The sequence below is a fragment of the Perognathus longimembris genome, chromosome 11, assembly GCF_023159225.1.
Source record: "Perognathus longimembris pacificus isolate PPM17 chromosome 11, ASM2315922v1, whole genome shotgun sequence".
Taxonomy (NCBI): Eukaryota; Metazoa; Chordata; class Mammalia; order Rodentia; family Heteromyidae; genus Perognathus; species Perognathus longimembris.
The window spans coordinates 52,870,972-52,895,202 of record NC_063171.1 but is presented as its reverse complement, the minus strand read 5'-3'; the positions used below and the strand labels follow the sequence as shown (position 1 = coordinate 52,895,202).

At 46.3% G+C, this 24,231-nt stretch overlaps 1 protein-coding gene across 4 annotated transcripts; it reads right to left on the bottom strand.

The window, feature by feature from the left end:
• Positions 1-923: 923 nt before the first annotated feature.
• Pacc1 (proton activated chloride channel 1) lies at positions 924-23,532 on the bottom strand. Of its 4 annotated transcripts, none has more exons than XM_048356748.1 (8): positions 23,317-23,497; positions 20,023-20,110; positions 10,233-10,472; positions 8,788-8,939; positions 7,500-7,642; positions 6,576-6,720; positions 4,234-4,341; positions 924-1,628 (listed from the first exon to the last, which is right to left on the bottom strand). In XM_048356748.1, exons 1-8 carry the CDS (start codon positions 23,350-23,352, stop codon positions 1,467-1,469), a joined length of 1,074 nt encoding a protein of 357 aa, XP_048212705.1. In that variant the 5' UTR covers positions 23,353-23,497; the 3' UTR covers positions 924-1,466. The 4 variants fall into 4 exon arrangements, with proteins under 4 accessions (XP_048212705.1, XP_048212706.1, XP_048212707.1 ...); XM_048356749.1 differs by having other exon boundaries at positions 10,233-10,466; XM_048356750.1 differs by having other exon boundaries at positions 10,233-10,442; positions 23,317-23,496.
• Positions 23,533-24,231: the final 699 nt, after the last annotated feature.

The window sequence follows — 24,231 nt, the reverse complement described above, 5'->3', positions numbered from 1 at the left end:
CAAAGGATAAAAAGACAAATCATCCCCAAAGCAATACCTACAAAATCATTTGGTGTAAACCAACTGTACAATTAATGGGGGGGAGAGGGAGATGGGAAGGGGGGAATCAGGTAACAAGTTGAATAAGAAATGTACTCACTTCCTTACATAGGAAACTGTAACCCCTCTGCACTTCACTTTGACAATAAAGAAAAAAAAAATACCTCCAAAAAAAAAAAAAAAAGCTAGGCAAGGGGCTAGACAAGGGAATATGGCCTACTGGCAAGAGTGCTTTGCCTCACATAGATGAAGCCCTGGGTTCGATTCCCCAGCACCACATATATAGAAAACCGCCAGAAGTGGTGCTGTGACTCAAGTGTCAGAGTGCTAGCCTTGAGCAAAAAGAAGCCAGGAACAGTGGTCAGGCCCTGAGTCCAAGGGCTAGGACTGGCCCCCCCAAAAAAAGCTAGATAAAGGGATGGGAATGTTGCTTAGTGGTAGAGTGCTGGCCTAACATGCATGAAGCCCTAGGTTCAATTCCTCAGCACCACACCAACAGAAAAAGTTGGAAGTGGCACTGTGGCTCAAGAGGTAGAGTGCTAACCTGGAGCAAAAAGAAGCCAGGGACAGTGCTCAGGCCCTGAGTTCAAGCTCGAGGACTGCCCCCCCCCAAAAAAAAAAAAAAACAGACAGCTAGACAAGCAGCCTTCTAGGATGCTCTGGGTGGATGTCATGTTGAACTGATTATTCATTAGGCAGGTATGTTCCTCATCCTGGTGTGAGTTGCATGCCCCGCTTACCTTCCCTGGAGGCAAGAATGACCTGTGTCAGGAATCACATCCATCTTTGTTGAGTCTAGACTCACGCCAGCTTGTTTTTGGAGGTCATGACATGATAATACTGATGATGCCTGTTGGCTTAGCAAATATATTGGCACACGCACTCTTTTCTATCAACTCAACTTTTATTTACCTGTTAATCAAAATGCACTGAGTAGGTACCTACTATGTACATCTGTATTGGTGTTTTAGGGTGTTAATCACTAAGCTCACATATACATGAACAGAGAGCCCAGCCAGAGAACTAGGTGGCTAGTTAGTCCATAAGAAATTTACTCACCAGTTTCAAACAGCTGTTAAAGTTTCATCGACTAGTTAACAAGTGAGAGAGCTTGTCAGAGCCTGGGCAGCACTGGAGATAGTGCCAAAGTCATAAGGGTTTTGCCTAAGTCATAAGACATCAAAAAGCTCTGTAAAACATTCATTAATAATTTAAATACTTAAATAGCTTTCAGGTTATCCACTGGATCTTTTCCATTAGGCTTGAAACAATCTCTTTCTGGGCTAGAAGTTCCAATCTGATAGGCTGTTCCTCCCCGAAAGGTCCCTTTCTTCACATGAGTACAGGACTGCTGGTGGCTCCATCATCAACACAGGCATGAGGAGGACTTCGATTCATGTAGCAGTTCTGTAAGGATCAAGGTCACTTCAGCTTATGTGGTTTGTAGCTTGGCCTCTTCTTTTAAGGTATCGCTTCCTAATTTTGATCATCCATTTCACACTCAGTTTGGCAAACTCTGCTGCTTTAAATAATGCCAGGAAGGCTCCACAGAGAAGAGCAATTGTGTTCCAAGGATTGGCTGTGATTATCTGTGAAACAACAGACAGGATTACTGGGTTGCTTGAATTCTTTTTTTTTAAATTTTGGTGCCCGTACTGAGGCTTGAGGTCAGAGTCTGAGCGCTATCTATCCCTCAATATTTGTCATTAAAATTAACACTCAATAGCTCCATACCATAGCTCCACTTCTAGCTTTTTGCTGGTTAATTAGAAGTAAGAGTCTCATCGACTTCCTGCTTGGCTTCAAACCATGATACTCAGATCTCAGCTTCCAGAGTAACTAGGATTATAGGCAGGAGCCACCAGCACCTGGCTTAATCTTAATTCTTAAATCACACCAGTATTACTATCCTTCCTAGATTAAGGGACTACATGAAAAGCACCTGGGTTCTAAAGCTCATACTTCATTCAGACTACACATAAGTGTTCACAGCTAGCCAGAGGAAAAATGGCTAACCCCTATACAATAGTGATTCTGAAAAGAAAAAAGGTTTTAAAAAATCTCTTAAAAAAAAAAAAGCAATACTTGCAAAACCATATGGTGTAAACCAACTGAACAACTCATGCGGGGAGAGGGAAAGGGAGGAGGGAGGAGGGAATGAGGGAGGATGTTAACAAACAGTACAAGGAATGTACCCACTGCCTTACGTATGAAACTGTAACCCATCTGTACATGACTTTGACAAATTTTTTTTAATCTGTAAAATTAAGACTCAAGTTTGATGCTAGTAGTCCACAACTATAATCCTAGCTACTCAAGAGGCTGAGACCTAGAGGACCAAGGATCAAAACTCCCAAGCAGGGGTGCGAATGTGGCTTAGTGGTAAAGTGCTTGCCTAGCATGCATGAAGCCCTGGGCTCAATTCCTCAGCACCAATTAAACAGAAAAAGCCAGAAGTGGCGCTGTGGCTCAAGTGGTAGAGTGCTAGCCCTGAGCAAAAGAAGCCAAGGACAGTGCTCAGGCTCTGAGCTCAGGTCCCAGGACTGGCAAAAATTATATATGTATATATTTTTAAAAAAACACCAAATAGTCTAAGCAGAAAACTATAAGATGCAAAATAACCGGCCAAAAGTCAGGTTGGATGCATCATCACTCAACTAGTAGAATTGACCAAGAAAGCCAAGAGAGTAGGCCCTGAGTGCAAGACCCAATATATGCACACACACAAATCCAATCTTGAACTTTAACATTTGTGCCCTAGTCCAACAAGAAGTGACTGATTTGAAATAAATTTCCCTAAAATTATACCCAATCCACAAGAAGGTGAGTTCCTTTTTTTCCCTTCTCACCTTAGTTTTTGTCTCCTCATAAACTTACCCATGGACTCCTCTGGCATCGGCTTCTCACTGGCCTGCCTGGGGTGCTGTCCTCTTCTGTGGACTTCCTAATCCTTGGAGCTCAGTGTGCCCCTGACCACTCCAGAAAACCCTCTCAGGTACAGTGTGACAGTTAATTCTGTCTGGCATTAGTCATTTTTAAAGCATTAGACTGCTCCTCAAAAGAGAAGCATGTGTTAAGGCAGAGGTTTTATGCTAGATTTCTGGATTCCCAAGGTAAAAATAGAGAACACCTGTAAGTCCTGTTCTAGTGGGGTGACCTGAGAAGTATGAGCCTCTGTGTTCACATATGAAAAATGCTATTAACCCTACCACTCAGGATCACTCAGAACACACACCTACAGGAGGGGGCTTTATCTACTTGGCCCCTAATAGGTAAATACAGGTAGGTAAATATAGGTAGACTAAATACAGTAGATGAAAAAATATCTGAACGCACTTTACACACTTCAGCTACAATCCTTCCATTGCATGTCCCTCTGCACAGACTTACTTGATCATAACAGCACTGTAACATCCAGCTCACAGAAATCCTGCCTGGAAGGCCAAAGCTTGAATGTTTGAGCTTTGAAATTCCTTTCCAGAAGCCATGATCACGTAACCCTCTTGTGAGCATGTAAATGCCAGCCATTAGATCTGGAACAGGCTTGGGTGGATAGTGTGCCAATAATGTTTTTATTTCTTCCAAGATGTCAGTCTCAGCAGGTGGCATTAATGCTTTAATTATTTGTACCTTTCTGCTCTAATTTACCATCAACAGAGAACCATTAAAGAATTGACTTTCAGGTTGGCTGGGAATATGGCCTAGTGGCAAGAGTGCTTGCCTCGGATATATGAGGCCCTGGGTTCAATTCCCCAGCACCACATATATAGAAAATAGCCAGAAGTGGCACTGTGGCTGAAGTGGCAGAGTGCTAGCCTTGAGCAAAAAGAAGCCAGGGACAGTGCTCAGGCCCCGAGTCCAAGCCCCAGGACTGGCAAAAAAAAAAAAAGAATTGACTTTTAGTGGCAATCTATATAGTAGCTAAATGCTTTCTACTTCACTAATATTACTAAATAGCTACTCTGTGTTCAGCACTGCTAGGTCCCAGATAAAGAATAAACCCAATGATATCTCTGCTTTCCCAGAAACAGTACTCCTATGACGAAGATCACTCTAGTAGGGAAGAATAAACACAAATCACATATAGGTGTTTTATGCTATGAGAGATGAGAGTCAGTTAGATTTACCCTCCAAGGATTAGCCAAAATGCATCAGAATAGAGAATTTGTTTTCCAACTTTTAAATCATACTCACATCTTGGACTTTCTGTATGAAAGGATCTTTCCACTCGAAGACCACAAAGAACAACTGAACACTTTTCTCAGCGGCTGGCCTCTGGTCATGGTAGTTAACCACACTGGTCTAGAGATACAGGAAAGAAAGTTGTTACCACCTCTGGACCCTCCCTTACCTGGGGCACAGAAAAGACAATAAGAAAGGATCATAGACCTCAGCTCTCTGGATCAATCTTTCAGAGAAAAAAAGGCAAAACTCTCATATACAAAAATCTTAAATATGAAACCAAGGCTTTACCATGGTTTCCATAGTTCTTTGAGGAAAGAGGATCAGTGGTATATAATACACATTTCAGATTGTCACCAAAATCTAGAATCTCACAAATGCAATAAAATACCCTAAATTTCAAAGTCAGAGCTGAATGTTTCAACCTTTCAAACCTATTGGGACTAAGCACGACCTCAAATCCACACAACAAGGCATTCCTTTTAAGTATAGTGGGCCTACATGGTGAGGTGACTATCAACTACTGTCTGTGTGGCATAATGGAAGGCTGAAATGTTCCAGAGGCAGCTGGGCCTGCCCAGCTCAGATGTAGGCACACTACCTGATCCCAGCCTCAGCTATGCCACCTGGCAAGTGGGATAAAATGTCCGCCTCACTGCAACATGGTGAGGATCAAATGAAATAACCTACTGTGAGAGCACGAATGCAAGACATCGTTCACAAGAGCTCAGAGATCCTGCCAAAGGACTTTCAATTTAGACAATAATAAAAGGCATAAAAAATTCTTTCATGGGCTGGAAATGTGGCTTAGCAGTAGAGTGCTTGCCTAGCATACATGAAACCCTGGGATTGATTCCTCAATACCACAGAAACAGAAAAAGCCGGTAGGAGTGCTGTGGTTCAAGTGGCATCAAGTGGTAGGGTGCTCGCCTTGAGCTTGTAAAAGAAGCTCAGGGACAGTGCCCAGGCCCTCTGTTCAAGCCCCAGGATAGGCCAAAAAAAAAAAATTCTTATTCAGCTAGGTACCAGTGGCTTATGCCTATAATCCTGGTTACTCTGGAGGCTGAGATCTGAGGATTAAGATTCAAAGCCAGCCAGGGCAGTAAAGTCCATGAGACCCTGATCGCCAATTAACCACCAAAAACCCGAAGTGGAGCTGTGGTTCAAGTGGTAGCCTTCAGCACAAAAGGTCAGAGGCAGCTCCTAGGCCTTGAGTTCAAGCTGCACAGGATCACAGCCAGAGCGCCCCCACTATACCTCTCCCGGTTCCACCCTCAGCAACTTCCTGGCTCCAGCCCCAACATACCTCCTGACTGAACCCCAGCATACCTCCTGATGACCCCAACATAGCTCCTGTCTGGACCCCAACATACCTCTAGACTCTAGGCCAGCAGGCTAAAAGCTTTTGGATTAGACTTGATTAATTAAAAAAAAAAAAACCTGTTTAAATTTATAATCTTATGACTTATAATCTTATGACTTATAGAACATGCATAGCATTGTTCTAATGAAGTATACACACACACACATATTCACAACAGAACATGATAAGGGGAAGTGGAAGTGTGACTCAAGTGGTATAGTGCCAGCTGAACAAATAGGCTGAGCAAGCTCAGGGTCCTGAGTTCAAACCCTAGCACTGCCAGGAAAAAAAGAAAAAGAGAGAGAAAGAGAAAGGAATGGGGGGGAGAGAGCGAGGGGGGGAAAGAAAAGAGAAAGAAATAAAAGTATGCACCAGGGGCTGGGAATATGGCCTAGTGGCAAGAGTGCTTGCCTCGTATACATGAGGCCCTGGGTTTGATTCCTCAGCACCACATATACAGAAAATGGCCAGAAGTGGTGCTGTGGCTCAAGTGACAGAGTGCTAGCCTTGAGCAAAAAAGAAGCCAGGGACAGTGCTCAGGCCCTGAGTCCAAGGCCCAGGACTGGCAAAAAAAAAAAAAAAAAAAAAAAAAAGTATGCACCAAAAGAATGTTGGTCTTTTCCTCCTCCTGCATCCAGCGGATATCACATAGGGCTACACCGCTGTCTGGTCTCCTCCCTGCAATTACTTTGTTTATACAGCAACAAGCCACACAGCAGGGCTAGGTCTAGATGATCAGGTACATCTGGACAAGTCATTGTGACAGTCCTCCCTCCCCCAGTCTGTGAGAACCAGCCACCAAGAAAGCCAATGCCACCACGCACTGCCCTCAGAAGAGCACTGTGCCCTGGCTACAAAGCCCTCACCAGGTTCCCATCCCCTCACCCCTGAGGACTTGCCCAAAGGACTCTTCACTGCAAAGCTTCCCTCCACCTCACACAAACGTGAGGAAAAGGGCCAGGAGTTCTAAAGCAACCCTAGGGCCACTCACCTCTTGCCGGAATTCCACTGCCTCCCGACCATCCTCCTCCTTGGTCTCCACCAGCGACATCTTGACCCAGGTGCGGAAGCCCCCGGAGAATTTCCAGCTGGAGTAGGCGCTCTCACAGGCCTGCATGAAGCCTGCCCTGTCTGGGCTTGGAGGACAGGGAGAAGAAAGGTCCAGGTTAATCTAGGCCTGACAGCAAGGGCCAAACGCAACTAGACACAGATTCCCTGACTCAAGCTAGTTTCCTTGCTGGCACAACCAAGATGCCATCCACTCCTGCGTCCTCTCCAAATTCTGTTGCCACAGTGGGGCGGTTCATCAGTCAAGAGCAAAAGCCAAGCCCCACCCTGTCTAGTCTCCCTACCTCCCTGTCAGTGACATTGCTCCTTGTTTCCTGTGTGGAGTCCCAGGGCTCTGTAGGACCCTGGGACAAACAGAAGATGCTCCCTTTCTAGTAAGCACTCTGGGCCCCAGTGATGGCATCACAGCATGTTCCCAAAGCAGTGTCTGGGGCAGACAGAAACTTTCTGATGGCCAGAGACAAACATCACTACAAGTAAAGACCCAGAGCAGCTGCTGGGACCTGAACCATCACATCCAAGCCATTCATGCAAACACCCTGAGCCCTCAGTAAGGGCAAGATACGTGCTTGTGCCCAGGGAGACCAAGCAATCACTTGGACCAGACCAAGTGATCTGTCCTGAACAGCACTGCAGGCAGGGAGCGCAAGCACCTCCACAGCAGGTGTGCTTAACGCTGTGAGTTTAGTGGACCCAGCACATGCCAGCCTTCCTCCTCTAGGCCAGTGAGCCATCTACCACACTGCTCCCCAGCCCTCAGGCCTAAGCCGCTAACGTGGAGATGAGCAAGGATGGAAAAATGTCCAAAGACAACACAGCAGAATCTCTGTGAACTCCAGAAGGTCACCTCTGCAGGAACTCCTGGAAGGAGGAGAAGAGGAGGTAATCGATAGCGCTGAAGTCCTCATTGCTCTGGTTCAGGCGGAACTGGAGAAAAACTAGCTCTCGCTTCTTTACTTCCCGGGGCCCCCGGACGATCAGGGCGGATTTCTGCAGGGATACAAAGGCCAGAGTCTCTGTCCCAGAAGTCTATGTGGTCCCTTAACCCTTACCTTGGGCACAGGCTTCAGGCTCTTAAAGCACGAGCACAAATGAGAGCCCACAGCAGTCTCTAGGGACTACTGCCAGCTTCTCCTGCCCAGGGACACAAATGAGCCAACTCTTGCTCAGCCCTAGAGAGATCTCAGGACAGTGCTCAGAGCCAAGCTGGGTGTGATGCATCCTCTATCCCCTCTTTAACTGGCTGGCCAAGCTACAGAAGCTCCTCATTCTTTAGTAACGATGTCCACTTTTTTTATGTACAAATGTTTACTTCTCGTGTGTCACATTCCCTTTAATTTTCTTCTAATGCCATGTTATATGGAAACTTCTAATTAAATATGGTGGATAAAATATGTAAATTTTTCTAAGGTTTTTAGGTTTTGCTTGCTACGGTAAGCCCATATTCTTTCTTTCCTTTTTGCTTTTAGCAGTACTGGGAACTGACCCCAGGGTTTCCCATTTGCCTAGCATCACGCAGTCTACCACTTGAGCCACATCTCCAGTCCTTTCACATTTAGTTTGCCTTTCAAACAGTCTTGCACTTTTGCCTGGGAAGGCTTTGAACCTTGGTTGGTCCTCCTGAGGAATTGGGATCGGAGGCATGCATCACCACTGTCAGCTTGTTTCTTTGATAGGGCCTTGTTAATTTTTCCGAGGCTAGCCTAAAACCACGATCCTCCACCTATCTCCACCTCTTGAGTTTGCCTGTATGTATTCACTGCACTTTTAACATCTGTTTACACTTAGACACTTAGAGCTCTCTCCGGGTTCTCCTTTATCTGAAGCTAAATTCAGGCACAGAGCCACTACATACACCTGCTGCTGACTCTAACACAGTCAAGCAGGGGACTCAAGTCACTCCATCACACGGCCCCACACCTCAGCCCTGCCACTTTGCACTAAGGGGCTCATCCCAGTTTCATCAAGCTTTGACAGCTGAGGACAGAGGTGAGCGAGCCAGCCATGGCACGGTGCACATCTGCCCAGGGACTCAGTACCCATGACAACAGTATGAGGAAGAGAACAGGGGCTCTTGGGGTGCAGGGCCAGCAGGGCACAGGGGCGCAGACCCAGCTGAAGAAGATGGGCATTACCAAGGTCTGATTGGAGAAGGGGTGTGTGTAGTTGATCCTCTGAGTGGTGCAGTTGATGTCATTGGGCTGGCCATGGCTAGTCGGAGGGGGAATGACTTCATAATGATGCTTACAGCTGATCAACTGGGCCTGCCCAGGGTATAGGGCAATACCTGGGACACAAACAGAAAAGCAAATGTCAGAAGTCACAGTCCTTGCCACCCCTGAAACCACCACACACCTCCTGATAATCTATATGCCAGATTCCCTTGCCAACTGCCAAGAAGGGAGGGAAAGTGACTTGGAAGGCAGTTTCACTGCCATCAGTGGCCCCTTAGCAAGCCCACCGGGCCTGAAACACAGCCTCCTGTGCCCACAGAGAAGCACTCTGCCACCTCCTAGAGCACTGGACCTAGGGGTGCTCCCCAGGCTCATTACCCAGGGTAGAATTTCTGGCAGCAGGGCGGGGGCAGGGGTGTGGGGGTTGAGTTGAAGAATTACCTAGAACTCATTCTGTCTCCTGTACCTGTTCTGCTGGAGCTTCAAATATCATATCCTGACAGTCTTGACCTCTGCCAGCCCAGCCACCTGGGATGAGGAATCATTCTGACCTCATCAGCCAAAGTGCTGGAAGCAACACCAGCATCAGACCAAGCGGACATACAGAGGACAAATGAGAGAGAAAGGCCAGCGGTGAGCTGGGACCATCACACTAAGCTACACTGGAGACTATCAGGGAGCCTCGGGCAGAGGGAGTCCCAACTCTAACTCTAACCTATGAGCAGGCCATCCTGAGGGTCACTAGAGGCAGAGCAGGTGACACTTACCACATGAGCAGAGCCTGGGCCATAGAGCAGAGCCTGAGCCACAGACCAGGGGCTCCCATTCATCCTATCCTTCCAGAGCACCAGTGCCAACCCCCAATTCTGGTGTACTGTTCACTCTGGCAGAGATGACTCGCCCCTCAGGGGCTTAGACAAACAAATGGGGCAGGAAAGGGACCCAAGATGGCCTGGAGAGCTGCTACTTTCTTTGAATGGCTGTGCTACTATCATCCCAGTCTATCCTTGATGCACACTTTTCCTCTCCTGCTCTCTGGCTACATCCAGGATACTCTCCTCTCTCCAGAAGTGTCTCCCTCACGCCAGCCCTGACCTGTTCCTGCTCTTGTTGCTTACTGCTCCTCCCCCTCCTTACACAAATACTGCCCACCTCATGCTTTTCAAGGCCTGGTTCCAATGCATCTCTCTTCCTAGCCCTCCTACCCACCCCAATGCTGCCAGAACCCTCTAAACTCCCCCCCACACCTTATGGAGCCTGTTGGTGGCCCCAGGTATAGATACAAGCCTATACCTAGACCCTACCTACCTCACACACAATGTCCAGCACCGTGCTGGCAGCTAAGGGAGAATGTGCCAGCTGATGCCCCAGAGCTGGGGCCCGACACCTGGCCCAGCAGGCTCTACCTGGCGCATCATAGCGATCCACCTCCTTGTAAGACACGGACATGACAGGGTGCTTGAGCTTTTCACGGAAGTCTGTGATGGTCTGGTAGACCAGGAAAACAGCCACAGCCATGAGCAGCAGGTAGATGAAGATGAGCAGAACGGAGAAGACGTTCTTCAGGCAGGCCTTGCTGAAGTGGATGCTGCTAGAGGAAGACTCGCTGTCCAGGCCTGGCAACAATACCAGACTGTGACCTGAAGCTCAGAGGCAAGGAGTAGTCAAAGACAGTAACCTCCAGGTCCTCACCTGTCCTGCCAGACCTCTCCATGCACCAGGCCTTCCACCTCATCCCAATCATAGCAAAGAGAACCTGGCAACATTCACTGCACACCGACCCTCCAGGCACGGTGCTGAAGAGTCTATGGTGTTCACCCTCTACAGAAATAGGCAGTTACAAATCATCAAGTGACCTGGCCCCAGATGCCTTCCTCTCCTCCCCGGCCCTCTAGTCTCAGCTCTACTCCAGGAGCAGAGCTTTCTGTTCCTATGTGTCCTGCCCGGCATTGGAGACAGATGCCTGGTCTGGACACTATCCCCACAGCTAATGCTGTGGAAACCATCAGTTTTCACTTAGAAAGACAAGTTCCCAAGGAAGCCTTCTCCAATGGCAACTTCTCAGAGTACCTTTTCCTCTCCGTCCCCAGGGTGTTCTCTGTGTCCCCTACTTCATCCCATGGCAATCCCCTAGGGATTTTTGGTTTTTTCATCCCTCTAGACTACAAGCTCCATGAGGGCAAGGACAAGGCCAGTCTCTTTCCTAGCTGAATTCTAGGGCTTCACTGTGCCTGAACACAGCAGGAATGTGTGCAAACATGGTAGCTGATTAAACACATCTAATGTCACTCTTACCATATCTCTCCCCCATCTCACAAACCATCCCAATGCCAGAATGTTGTTATGGTCTGAACTGTGTCTTTCCATCTCAAGTTCCTATGTTGAAGCCCTATAACCCACAATGTGACTGTATTAGAGACCAGGCCTCCGAGAAGCTAATTAAGTGAGCTCATGAAGTGAGGCTCTGTCTGACCCAATAGAACTAGTATCAGCAAAAGAAGAGAAAAAGACATCAGAATGTATATACAAAGGAAAGGCCACATGAGACAATGAGACAGTGGCCCTCTACCTATATTAAAATTCCAGTTGTTAAGAATGATAAAAGATCTGAGCGAGGTACAGGTAACTCACACCTGTAATCTTAGCTACTTGGGAGGGTAAGATCAGAAGACTGAAGGTCAAGGTCATTCCAGACAAAATATTTTCAAGGCTCCATCTCAATAGAAACAGTTGAGTTTGATCATAGTCAAGTTCCTGTCATCCTGGCTATTACAGGAGCATAAAGATGAGGACAGAGGTCCAGACTGGCTTGGGATAAAAGCAAGCCCCTATCTCAATTAAGCAAAGCAAAAAAGGACTGGAGATATGGTTCAAGAGGCAAAGTACCTACCTACTAAGTGTGATACCCTGAATTCAAACTTGTACTGCAACATAAAAAAGGGAACCGACTGAAAGACTAATTTCTCCAAGTAGAGAAGTATGGGGCATTTTTAAAGGTAAACTAAATCTTATTTATAAACCCAGACAAAACACACAAAGAGAACAATGAATGACATCTATGATAACCAAGTAAATCTGTCATGAAACATGTTACCTCTGTGATGACTTTGGAAGGAAAACAGGTAAAATTGCCCAATTTAGGATGTGATCAAAAGCACCAATTAGGATGTGATCAAAAGCTCACTTATAACAACATCACTTCAGTTTGCCTGGACAGTGACCAAGGGACTCCTCTGCCACAATCTTCTTCTGGACAGCTGTGAAACTACTTACTAATAACCACATCTGTTGCAGATAATATCCAATTCTGAAACTAGATACCATCATATTTTGCTATTCCACAAGCCACTGAAAACATTCACAAATTTGCATATGGTTATGTTTACCTGTGTTTCTAAGTTTTCATTTCTCTAGAATAGCAATCTAAGAGTAGAATTGATGGACAGTATTTGGATCCTAAAAGGGTTGACGTCTTGCTCCCCAGTAAGATGCTATTAGAAGGTGGTGGAAAGTTTAGGAGGTGGATCTAGTTGCAGTTTCTGGTCCCTGGAGGTATGGAGGAGGTGGACCCCAGGCCTTTCCCCTTCCCATTCTTTGTTATCAGCAGGTAAACAGGCTTCCTCTGTCACATGCTCCTGCCTGGAGGTGAGGCCTGAGCCCAGGCCCCAAAGCAACTGCAACAACTGGTCAGGGACTGAATCCTCCAAAACTATCAGCCAAATTCACCCTTTTCTCTGTGTGAGCTGATTCTTCATAGAAGTTTCTTAGTGTCACAAAGACTGCCAGACTATTTTCCACAGCAGTGGTACCATTCTGAACTCCCACCAGCCCTACTTGGAAGTTCTGATATCTACATCCTCCCCAACTCATCATCTTCCATCTTGTTTATTACAGCTTTCCTAGTGAAGGGAACTGATACTATCTTACTGAGGCTTACACTTCCATTTCCCTGATGACTAATGGCCTTGGGTATCTTCTAAAATGTTTGCTGGTCACTTTTACATCTCCTTTAAGAGCAGTATCTATTCAGATGCTTTGTGTTACAGGGTTCAAGGGAGGAGATTCCGCGTCCCTCCAAGAGTCCACCACTCAGAGACAGTCTCAAGCAAAGAGACTGATTTATTGGGGAAGCAAAAAGTGAACTGACCAGCCAAGGACACAGCGCAGACTCGAGCGCTGACACTGTGACCCCAAGCGGTCCTCAAATTGGGGTTTATAAAGGTAAAAGCATAGCACAGATAGATATAGGAGGTTAATGCAGGGGGTAGAGCAAGCAACAAACAAGTTAAGCAAGCCAATTACAGAAGCAGAATTATGGGGTCAGGTTGACCCAATAATCAAGATGGAGTAAGCTCTACTCCCCCCAACATTTCCTACTATGTTTCCCTAGTTAAGATGGAGTCAGCTGTACTCCCTACAACACTTTGTCTTTTTTTTTTTTTTTTTTTTTTTTGCCAGTCCTGGGGCTTGAACTCAAGGCCTGGGCACTGTCCCTGAGCCTCTTTGGGCTCAAGGCTAGCACTCTGCCACTTGAGCCTCTTTGTGCTCAAGGCTAGCACTCTTACCACTTGAGCCAGTGTCACTTCTGACTTTTCCTGTTTATGTAGTACTGAGGAATTCAATGAACCCAGGGCTTCAAGTATGCTAGGCAAGCATTCTAAGACACATTCCCAGCCCTTTTAAATTTTTTTTATTACTGAGTTGTAAAAGTTCCTTATATTTTTTAAACACCAAATCCCTTAACAGATACATGATTTACAAATATTTTTTCCCTTTCTGTAGGCTCTTTTCATTTTCTTGATAGTGTCCTTTAACGTACAAAGATTTTAATTTTTGTTTTTTGGCCAGTCCTGGTGCTTAGACTCAGGGCCTGAGCACTGTCCCTGGCTTTTTGCTCAAGGCTAACACTTGAGCCACAGTGCCACTTCTAGCTTTTTCTGTTTATGTGGTGCTGAGGAATCAAACCCAGGGCTTCATGCATGAAAGGCAAGCACCGTTAAGCCATATCCCCAGCCCAAAGATTTTAATTTTTCAAACTCAAAACCACTTTTCGACGGGCTGGGAATATGGCCTAGTGACAAGAGTGCTTGCCTCGTATACATGAAGCCCTGGGTTTGATTCCTCGGCACCACATATATAGAAAAAGGCCAGAAGTGGCGCTGTGGCTCAAGTGGCAGAGTGCTAGCCTTGAGCAAAAAGAAGCCAGGGACAGTGCTCAGGTCCTGAGTTCAAGCCCCAGGACTGGCAATAAAGGAAGGACGGAAGGAAGGAAGGAAGGAAGGAAGGAAGGAAGGAAGGAAGGAAGGAAGGAAGGAAGGAAGGAAGGAAGGAAAGAAGGAAAGAAATGACAGAAGCATTTAGCACAATGTGATACACAATTATTTACCTCAGAAAGTCAAGCTGGGTATCAAACCCTGCCTTATCTGGGTACTCACCTAACTCTATACTGAAGGATGCTCAGCATACTATCTCTGTCCTGTCCTGTCACCTCTAGATTCTCTACTCAACTGCTCCAGCTCCCAAGCTCCTTACCTCTCTCCACCTCTGCCCACCTCCATGCCCTTCCTGCTCTCCTTCCACTTATCTCTGATCTGCCTCTAGGATCACTCCAATATGCTCAATCCACTCCCACTCCAGCCCATCCCACCCCCCTCTCCTTTCAGTCTAGCAGCTCTCCCAGTCTCCCAGCCACCCCACCTAGGAATGCCAACAGTAAAAACAACAGATAAGCTCCACCCAACAGCAGTCACTTCGTAGCCACCTTTCCCCAGGCCTAGCCTCCAAAAGAAAGGTGCTTCCTTCTTCTTCCTCCCATATCAAAGAGCAGCCACACCCACCTTCCTAAAATCTCCACCTGCCTCCTCCTCTGCTTCACTCTCTAAACTGACCCAAGTCTACCTCTGCTTGTTTATTGCTCTGTGGTGCCACCAGCTGTCAAGTGTTTTGTTTTTATTCCCACCTCTAGACAGTCACTGGGGCCACATCTCCTCTCCCTCAGCCCCTTCTTTTTTTCTTTCTTCCTTTTTTTTTTTTTTTTGTCAGTCATGGGGCTTGAACTCAGGGCCTGGGAGGTGTCCTTGAGCTCTTTTGCTCAAGGCTATCGTTGTACCACTTTGAGATACAGTGCCAATTCCAGTTTTCTGATGGTTAATTGGAGATAATCTTCACAGATTTTCCTGCCAGGGCTGGCTTTGAACTGTGATCGTCAGATCTCAGCCTCCTGAGTAGCTAGGATTATAAGTGTAAGCCACCAGCACCTGGCTAGCCCCTTCTTTAACACCTACACACCACTCTCCCTTCACATCAATCCCACTTCCTTCACCAGTCTCTTCCCTCATTGCTGAAATGTCTGGATCTACCATGTGTTTGTCCTCAGTTCACTCACTCATCCATCCTAGCCGGCTCAGCTATCTTCTTGCTCCACATTCCAACTTTTCTCCCCCAGGTACAACATGCCCTGGGGGCCTACACTGAGCACTGGAGATGGAACATGGAGGGAAAAAATGGCAAGCCAGTCCCTCCAAAACTGAAGGACAGGCCAAAGGTTGACAGCAGTTAAAGAATTATGCTCAGTGGCCAGATGGAGACCCTAAGATTGCAGTTTGACGCCAGCCCAAACAAAAAAACCTAAGATTCTTATTTCCAATTAACCAGCAAAAAGACAGGAGTGAAGGTGTGGCTCAAGTGGTAGAGTATCAGTCCTGAGAGAAAAAGCTAGGGGATAGCCCTCAGGCCCTGAGTTCAAGCCTCAATACCAACACCAATACAGGAATGAATGAATTATACTCAGTCCTGCAACCTCTCAACTGTGCTCCATGCAACAAAGGAAACCATGAGGCCCAGGAGCTCAGAAGAAGAAAGAATAGGTTCTGTGGGCATCCTGCCTTCTCTCTTGGCATGTCCTCACTACAGACCATGACTCACTCACCTTTGACTTAGCACATGGAATAACAGATTAAGGAGTCCCTGAGTACAGCTAGAGCAAGGAGGGTCAAGAATGGTAGCCTCTTATCCTGGAGTGATGGTCAGTAGAGCCCATGGGAAGACTGAAGGGCAGCAACAGAAACAAGTTCACGCCCTGCAACTCATTCCCACTAAGATATCACTTGTGCTTCAGGTTCTCCCTCTAAACTAGAATTTACCATTTCCCTCAATGAGTGGCTATGAAGGTGATGGGACAAAATGTATATAGAAAAGCATCTCCAAGCCAGGCACCTGCCAGTGGCTCAGGCCTGTAATCTTAGCTACTTAAGAGGGTAAGATCTGAGGATCATAGTTCAAAGCCAGCCCAGGCAGGAAAATCCATAAGGCTCTTATTTCTAATTAACTACCAAAAAGCCAGAAATGGAGCTATGTCGCAAGTGGTACAGTAGTAACTTTCAAAAGACAAAGCTAATGAACAGTGCACAGGCTCTGAGTTCAAGTCCTAGAACTGGCATTTTACTCATCTATCAAAATGAATATTATGTCTTTTGCAGGGAAATGAATGGACCTAGAACAAATCACGTTAAGTAAAATAAGCCAGGCTCAGAGAGACAAACAGGGTATGTTTTCTCTCACATGTAGAAGCTAGATCTAAAATACAACTATGCATAACATATAAGGGACTCAATGCATTTACACACAAACCAAATGACTAAAGGATGGTATACTTTGGGGAGGAATCCATAGGCATTACTCTTCTGAATACCTAAAGTACTTTTTAGCAAAAAGAATAGCAGGATGTGGAAACATGTTTTGGAGGGAGGCACAGGAATGGAAGGAAGAAGGGTGAGCAAACAGTTACTATATTCAATGTACACTATGTAAAAAAGAGCTATGTAACTTGTGGGTAGGGACAGGATGGGGAAAATAGGGGAGAACAAAGGAAGGGGTGACATAACCAAAAAGCACTATACTCAAAACTTAGGGAATTATAACCCCTTTGTGCAACTACTTAATAATAATATAAAAAGGCATCTTTCAAAATGGTGGCTGCTGGGCTGGGGATATGGCCTAGTGGCAAGAGTGCCTGCCTCATATACATGAGGCCCTGGGTTCGATTCCCCAGCACCACATATACAGAAAATGGCCAGAAGTGGCGCTGTGGCTCAAGTGGCAGAGTGCTAGCCTTGAGCAAAAAGAAGCCAGGGACAGTGCTCAGGCCCTGAGTCCAAGCCCCAGGACTGGCAAAAAAACAAAACAAACAAACAAAATGGTGGCTGCTATAATCACTACCTTTTTTTTTTTTTTCTTATTTGAAGACTCGGAGGCAAGAAATAATAAGAAATGTATCAAATTAAGGCCAAGTCATCACTGAGAACAGCCAACATGATTTTGAGAACTGGGTTTCAGGTGGTCTAGAAAGGACACAGCCTATCTAAAGGGCTGAAAGTTTCTGCAAAACCCAGGAAGCAATCACAACGGGGAGACAACCTACAGAAAGGGAGAAAGTATTTGCAAGCTACACATATAACAAGATATTATTATCAAAAATATATGAAGAACTCAAGCATTTCAATAGCAAAAAAATCTGATTACAAAATAGGCAAAAGATTCAAACAAACATTTCTCAAAAGGATAACCTACAAATGGCTACCAGATATATGAAAAGGTGCTCAGCACCAGTCACCAGAAAAATGCAAATCAGAATCACAAGGCATAGCTCACCCCAGTTAGAATGGTGACAGTCAAAAAGACAAGAAATAAGAAATCATAGCAAGTTGTAGAGAAAGTGAAACTCATGCATACACTGTTGGTAGGAATGTAAATTAGTACAGCTATTACAGAGAAGCAGAAGGTAGTTGCTTAAAACATTAAAAATAGAACTACCATACGATCCAGTTATGCCATTAATGTGTGTATAGCCTGTCAAAGTTATCTGCATTCTCTTGTTTATTGCAACATTCTTTACAACAGCCAAAATTTGGGAGTCAACCTAAACATCCAACAAAAATATATTTTAAGAATATACATAGTGTAATACCACTCAATCACAAAAAAGGACAAAATCCTGTCATTTGTGACAGGGCTGGACCAGGAGGACATTATATTAAGTAAAATAAGACAATCACCAGATGATCTCACTCATATACAGACTCTAAAAAAAACCCTGACTTTGGATGAGGTGTGGTAGCACATGTCTATAATCATAGCTACTTGGGAGGTAATGATCTGAGGATCACAATCCAAGACCAGTCCCAGAGAAAAACATGAGACCCTATCTGAAAAATGAGCTACAGCAAAAACAGCTGGCTCAAGTGATAAGAAAGCTTGCTTAAAAAGCAGAAGGCCCCAAGTTCAAATCCCCATACCACTTACACACTTACACACATACACACACCCACACACACAACTAATCTCAGAGAAGAGTAAACTCATGGTTCTCAGATAGAAGCATGGAAAGTTTGGCTATTGGGTACAAAGATACAAGTAGAAGGAGGAGTAAGTTCTGGTGTTTTATTGCACAGTAGGGCAATTATAAGTTAACAATATGTATTAAATATTTCAAAATAGTTAGAAAGGCTCTCAACACACAAAAAAATGATAAATGCATGAAGTGACATGCTAATTATTTTTTATCTGATCATTATACAATGCATACATGCATTGTGATATTGGACTGTACCTAATAAATTTGGACAATGATTATGTGATTTAAAAGAAAAGCCCAGAGGCAGGTTATAAAGAGACTGGGGGCAGACAAAGCATGTTTTAGTCTGTTTATACCATGATCATACTATTTTAACTTCTCTGAGTCTGTGACCCTTATTTATGCAATGAGAAAATTCATCTCACACAACTGTTACCAGAATCAAATATGATAATGGATACGGCAGAGCCTGGCTCAGTAGAAGAGATTCAGAAACATTCACTGCCTTTCCATCTTTCATCTCTTTCTAGTCTTCCCTGGCTTAGCCACAGGTAGAATCACAAAATTTCATGTCTTATTTTTATTCTCATAAACACAGGAATCAATAGGAACTAAATCTCATCTTCTCCAATCCTCCCAAAAAACTGAATCAAGCCTGAGGCTTCACCCACTCATTCACCTAATAGTTCCTATTTACTGAGTGGACAAGGTAGAGTGAACACAATAGACTACGTCTGACCTCATGAGGCTTCACCATAGTAAAGAAACAAGACAAGGAGACACAGTATCTTTCTGCCGACAACAGCTGCAAAGAACAGTGCCTAACTACAGTGTTGGAAGGTGGGAAGTCAGAGAAGGTTTTATAGAAACAAATGATAGGCTGACAGCTGAAGAACTGTTATGTATTAGCCTGTGGCTCAGAGTGGGTGGTTCACACCTGTAATCCTAGCTACTCAGCTACCTAGAATGTAGAGCCAATCACCTAGGCAACTAATACATAGGATACTTAGATCTGAGTTCACAGGAAACCTCTGGGATAAAGATGTGATCATGGGTGATGAGATCCAAGAGGGCAATTGCAAAGGAGGCTAAAAACAGTGGTATTATTTGGAAGTTAAGGAAGAAGTAGTCAACTGTGTCGAACATAACTATTGGTAGTAACAGAAAGGCTGAGACTCTGTAAGATGCCACCTGACAAGCCCCTGCTCTCCCAGGTACACAAGCAGTACTGGAGAGGCATAATATCAGAAAGCTGAGGCCTATGAGGTCTTTTTTCAAAGGGTTGTGGTAACTGCCTGGGGGATCAGAGGCCCATCTGCTAGCATTTTCTCAGGGAAGGAGGAAGAAGAGAGACCCAAAGCATTTGCCATTGTCTCCAATGAACATACCTTAGGGACTGCCTCAAGAAGAGCAAACCCTTAGCCGACCAACAGTGGCTCACACATGTAATCCTAGCTACTCAGGAAGCACAGAGCTGAGGATCACAGTTCAGAGCCAACCCGGGTAGAAAAGCCCATGAAACGCTTATCTCTAATGACAAAAAGCTGGAATTGGAGCTGTGGCTCAAGCAGTAAAGCACTAGCCTTGAGCAAAAACAGCTCAGGGACTGTGCCCAGGCCAAGTGCAAGCTCCAAGACAAGGGAAAAAAATTAAAAAGAGAGAGCAAACCCCAGCCCTATGGCCTCTGTCCTGTGACTGATTAAATATGTATGGCTTTAGAATTAGATCAGCACTTGAGACCCTACAACAGGGTACAAAGTGAAAAAGGCTCTTCCAGTCCCACGGCTCGCACTGGACCTGGACCATAGCACTCCCACTCTCCAGCTCCAAACCCACTTACTTACCTGCTAAGTCACTTGGGCCTTGGACTTTGTCTTCCTCCTTGTCTGCTTGATCTGAGTTCTCAATCACTTGTTCCAACTCCTCACTCAGCTAAAAGAAGCAGCAAAGCAGGTAAGTCAGCTGCACCAAGTGTGCTTTTCTAGGCTAAAGTAAAAAAGCAGAAGCTGCTACTCAATTGTTATTTAAAAATACATGTGTATGTGTGTGTGCACATATGTTGGGTCAATTCTACAGATCAAGACAATGGAGCCTTGAAAATCAAAGAACTTCCTGTGCTAGGCCTGTTGTAACAAAGTGTCTCTCCCTTCTGGTAGACAACAGCCAGCAGCCCTAGCAGCTCCTTTATCTTGTAGATGCATCTGACTTCAGATCTCTGCCTTCATCTTCACAAGGCATTCTTCCCTGTCTGTGCCTTCACTGCATGGTCATCTTCTTTAGGGTCACTAGTCATGCTGGATAGGGGGCTATCATACTTCAGAACGACCTTGTCTGAATTTAGTACACCTGAAGTAATTCTATTTCTCAGAATGAGAGTTAAGACACCAACATGCCATTTTAGCAAACATAAGCCAACCCATTCCACCTCCCATGGCCACAGAGCCAGCAAAAGACAAAGCTGAGTCAACTCCAAGTTGGTCTAGTTCCAAAGCCTATGGTCTTAACTACTTCCTAAAGGAAGAGGAAATGTGGCTTAGAATCTGCTGAGAGAGAAAAGGGAAGAGTGAAGTTGACATCAGAGCTCTCAGGGACTCTGGCCAAAGCCTGCTCACTCATTCCCACTTATTCTGCAAATGGCAGAACAAAATAGGTAGGGTATTCGGGCACCCTCAACCTCACTACATCCATAGTCTCACCTGTCAAATGGGGGAAATCGTACCACTGAGAAATGCAGAGATAACAGAATGATAATAAACAATCTCCAGAGGACTAGGAAGGAGGGTAGAAGAGGTCACAGTTGGGAGGAGGAGCTATTGATGAACTGAAAGGGAAGGAAGAGAGGGAAGATTCTTGAGTGTTTATTTAGGTTCAAGTTGCTTAAGGTTTCAAAGCATTTGAACTAAAACTGACTCCCAGGAAACTTGAGTTAAGACAAAACTAAAGAAAAAGAAAAAAACAGAAGCTAGGCACTGGTTGCTAGCACACAACCTGTAATCCTAGCTACTGAGTGGGCTGAGTTCTGAAAATTAGTTCAAAGCCAGCACCAGCAGAAAAGTCCATAAGAATCTTATCTCCAATTAACCATCAAAAAGCCAGAAGTAGAGCTGTGGCTCTCAACTGGTAGAGCACTAGTCTTGAGAAACAAACAACAACAACAAAAAAATTCAGGCACTGAGTTCAAGCCCCCAGGACAGAGATGGAGATGCAGACACAGACACAGACACACACACACACACACACACACACACACACACACACACACAGAGCTCTTGTTGAGCTGTGGGTATGACTCAACACTATCAAAGCCACCTAGCAAGTATAAGGCCATTAGTTCAAATCCCAGTACCATCTTAAGAAATAATAGTAATACTAATAATACAACCAGACAAAATCTAGACTCTTAAGTACAAAAGAAAAGGAATTCAAATGGAAGAGGGCTGGGAGGCTGGAAAAGGCATCAGGAGAGATGGATCACTGGTGGGAGCCACACAAAGAGGGCCTCCAAGGTCTTCCTGGCCAAGGAGAGAGAAGGATGTTAGTCTTGAGAAGACCAAAGCTCTTTGATCCAAGCCCCATCCATGTTCCCTCTGACCCAAGTGCTAACACCCTCCTGGCCAGTTCCCTGACTACCAGCAGCCTCCTACCTGCCCTGGCCAAACTCTCAGTATGCTCAAGTCTCCCCTAAGCAAAGACACCTAACACAGAGCAACCTCCACTCTAGAAATGATCCAGGCAAGATACAGGAAACTCCCCTGGACACCAGTCTTCTGGGCACCAGTGAACAAGCTTCTGAGAAAGCCAAGGAGGGGTCCTTCCAGTGCCTTCCACTGTAAGAATGTCCCCTAGGAGCAACTGATACTGCCTGTGGCCTTAACCCTGCAATGTTTTAATAAATATTTCATGAACTCTACTAGGTGAGGAGATACTGCAAGCTATGTGTGAATAAGACATGGTCCTATTAAGCCAGGACCTCAAAGTTCCCGAGCACGGTTGCCCCTATGCTGTTATTCCCTAACTAGTCACAAGCTCACCCCAGTTCTGAGCTAGGCACTTTCCGACGATGCTGAACTTAGGACCTCCCACTTGCTAGGCTAACACTCACTCTATGGCCAGATCCTCCCAGTAACTTAAGGGTGAATTTCCAGTGTGACAAGAGCCTAGGTGAGTGAGGATATTGCCACGGTAATGGGAGCTGCTGAGCTATGCAGAGCTTGGAAAGCCTGTTGAGAAGTTTGGGCCGTTCTGGACAGACGAGGGCAACAAGTCTGCAAAGCTGTGTAAGTTAAATTCCCAAGGATCCCAGCGAGCGAGCGGTGGAAACATAGTATCACCCTCAGGTGCTTGGAGCCGACTCAGGGACACAGACGACGAATCTGAGGATGGGGAACTGCCCGATGAAGACAAATGGGGGGAGTGGAGGAGGAGGACAGAAGAGGAAAATTATCTACGAGGACGGATGTTTGGGGGGAGGGGTGGTGGCAGGGGGAGTGGCAAAGGGGGTAGGGGAGAAGAGGAGGGAGGTGAAGCTTTACTAACAAGAGGATCCAGGGTAAGACTACTCTGAAGTGAACGCCTGAGGCTCACAGACAAGAGACAAAGAACTGGAAAGCGATCGTTAAAGACTACGGAGGCGGTGGGACCGGAGGAGGGAAAGGGACCGAGAAGAAGGAGCCGCCACAACGCTGGTCAAGGCACTTTTTTTCAAAGTTAACAGGCCACCAGGGCAAGAGGCAAAAAAAAAAAAATGTCCCTGTCGCAAAGCGGCCGCGGAGGGCGCGGGAGCCGCGCGGCCCGGGACTGGCGGGAGCTGACGGCGCTTCCACCCGTTGCTAAGCGCCGCGCCCGCCCCGCGCCGCCGACCCCGCCGGGGCGCCGTCAATCATTCACCTGCCGGCCACGGGTCGCGGCTCCGTGGACCGGAGCTCCATCCCTCGGCCAACGACTGCACGAGGGCGCCCTCGCAGCCACCACCCCGCTTCCTTCCAGCCGCTCCCCTGCACCCCGAGACCCTCGACGGCACTCACCCGTCCCGGACGGATGGCCGCCCCCCCCCCCTCCCTCAGCCCGTCCACTCCGGCCCCAGGACCCCGGCCCTACACCTCACGGGACTTCTCCCGGACTTTCCCACTCCCTCCTACCTCTTGGTAGGATGTGGAGCGTTCCGGCCGGATCATGGCACTGACCCGAGCTAAGGCGCACCTCAGCCCGCTACGGCCCCGGAGGCACCAGGAGCGAGCGCCGCGGAGCCTCAGCCGCCGCGCGGGGATGTGCCGGCTCCACTGAGTGGAACGGGCTCCGAGCGGAGTCCAGGAGACCAGGCGTGGCGGCGCTCTGCGCATGCGCGGCGTCTGCCACCGCTGTCGGGGCCGCCAAAGGGACGCTGGGAAATGTAGTTCTGGCCCTCTGTGGCCAAGAAACTGCTGTTCTTGTTTCTTGCACGCGGCTACATCTCTCACTTCCTCTCTTTGTTGAAGCAGAGAAGGAGAAAATGAATATAAACTGGAAAAAGAGGGCCGAGTCAGCTGGGTAGTGGAGCCTTAATCTAGAACTACAAGAGGAAGTTTGGCTTTACCCTTTATAATCGAAATAAGTGTCTAGAGAGCATTTTGTTAAAAACTACTGACATGCACGTTATGCCCTGGATCCTGCAAGGGGAACATTTTTGTTGCTATTTTACAGAAAACTGAAAATGCATTGTTTCGAAAAGGATAGGAGAACAGTGGTGATCAAGGGAAGAGTATTTCATCCAGGAATGGACTTCTAGGATCTATATTCTTTCCTTTATTTCTAAGACAGACACTTGGAATCAGGAACCCTAAATTCCTGACCCAGCTCTGGCCCTCACCTACACACCTTACAGCACTTGGAGCCCTCCTCTCTTTGCCTGGACCCCACTGTCAAACCCTCCCTTACTTCATGGGGCCTATGAAAACCAAAAGGTATTGGACAAGAGAATACACATGTCCTATGCAACCACCCAAGAGGCCTCCAGCACTAAATGTGGTAGAGCATTGAGTGTTGGGCCTGTGACTGTGTGAGCCTTAGGATGGTAT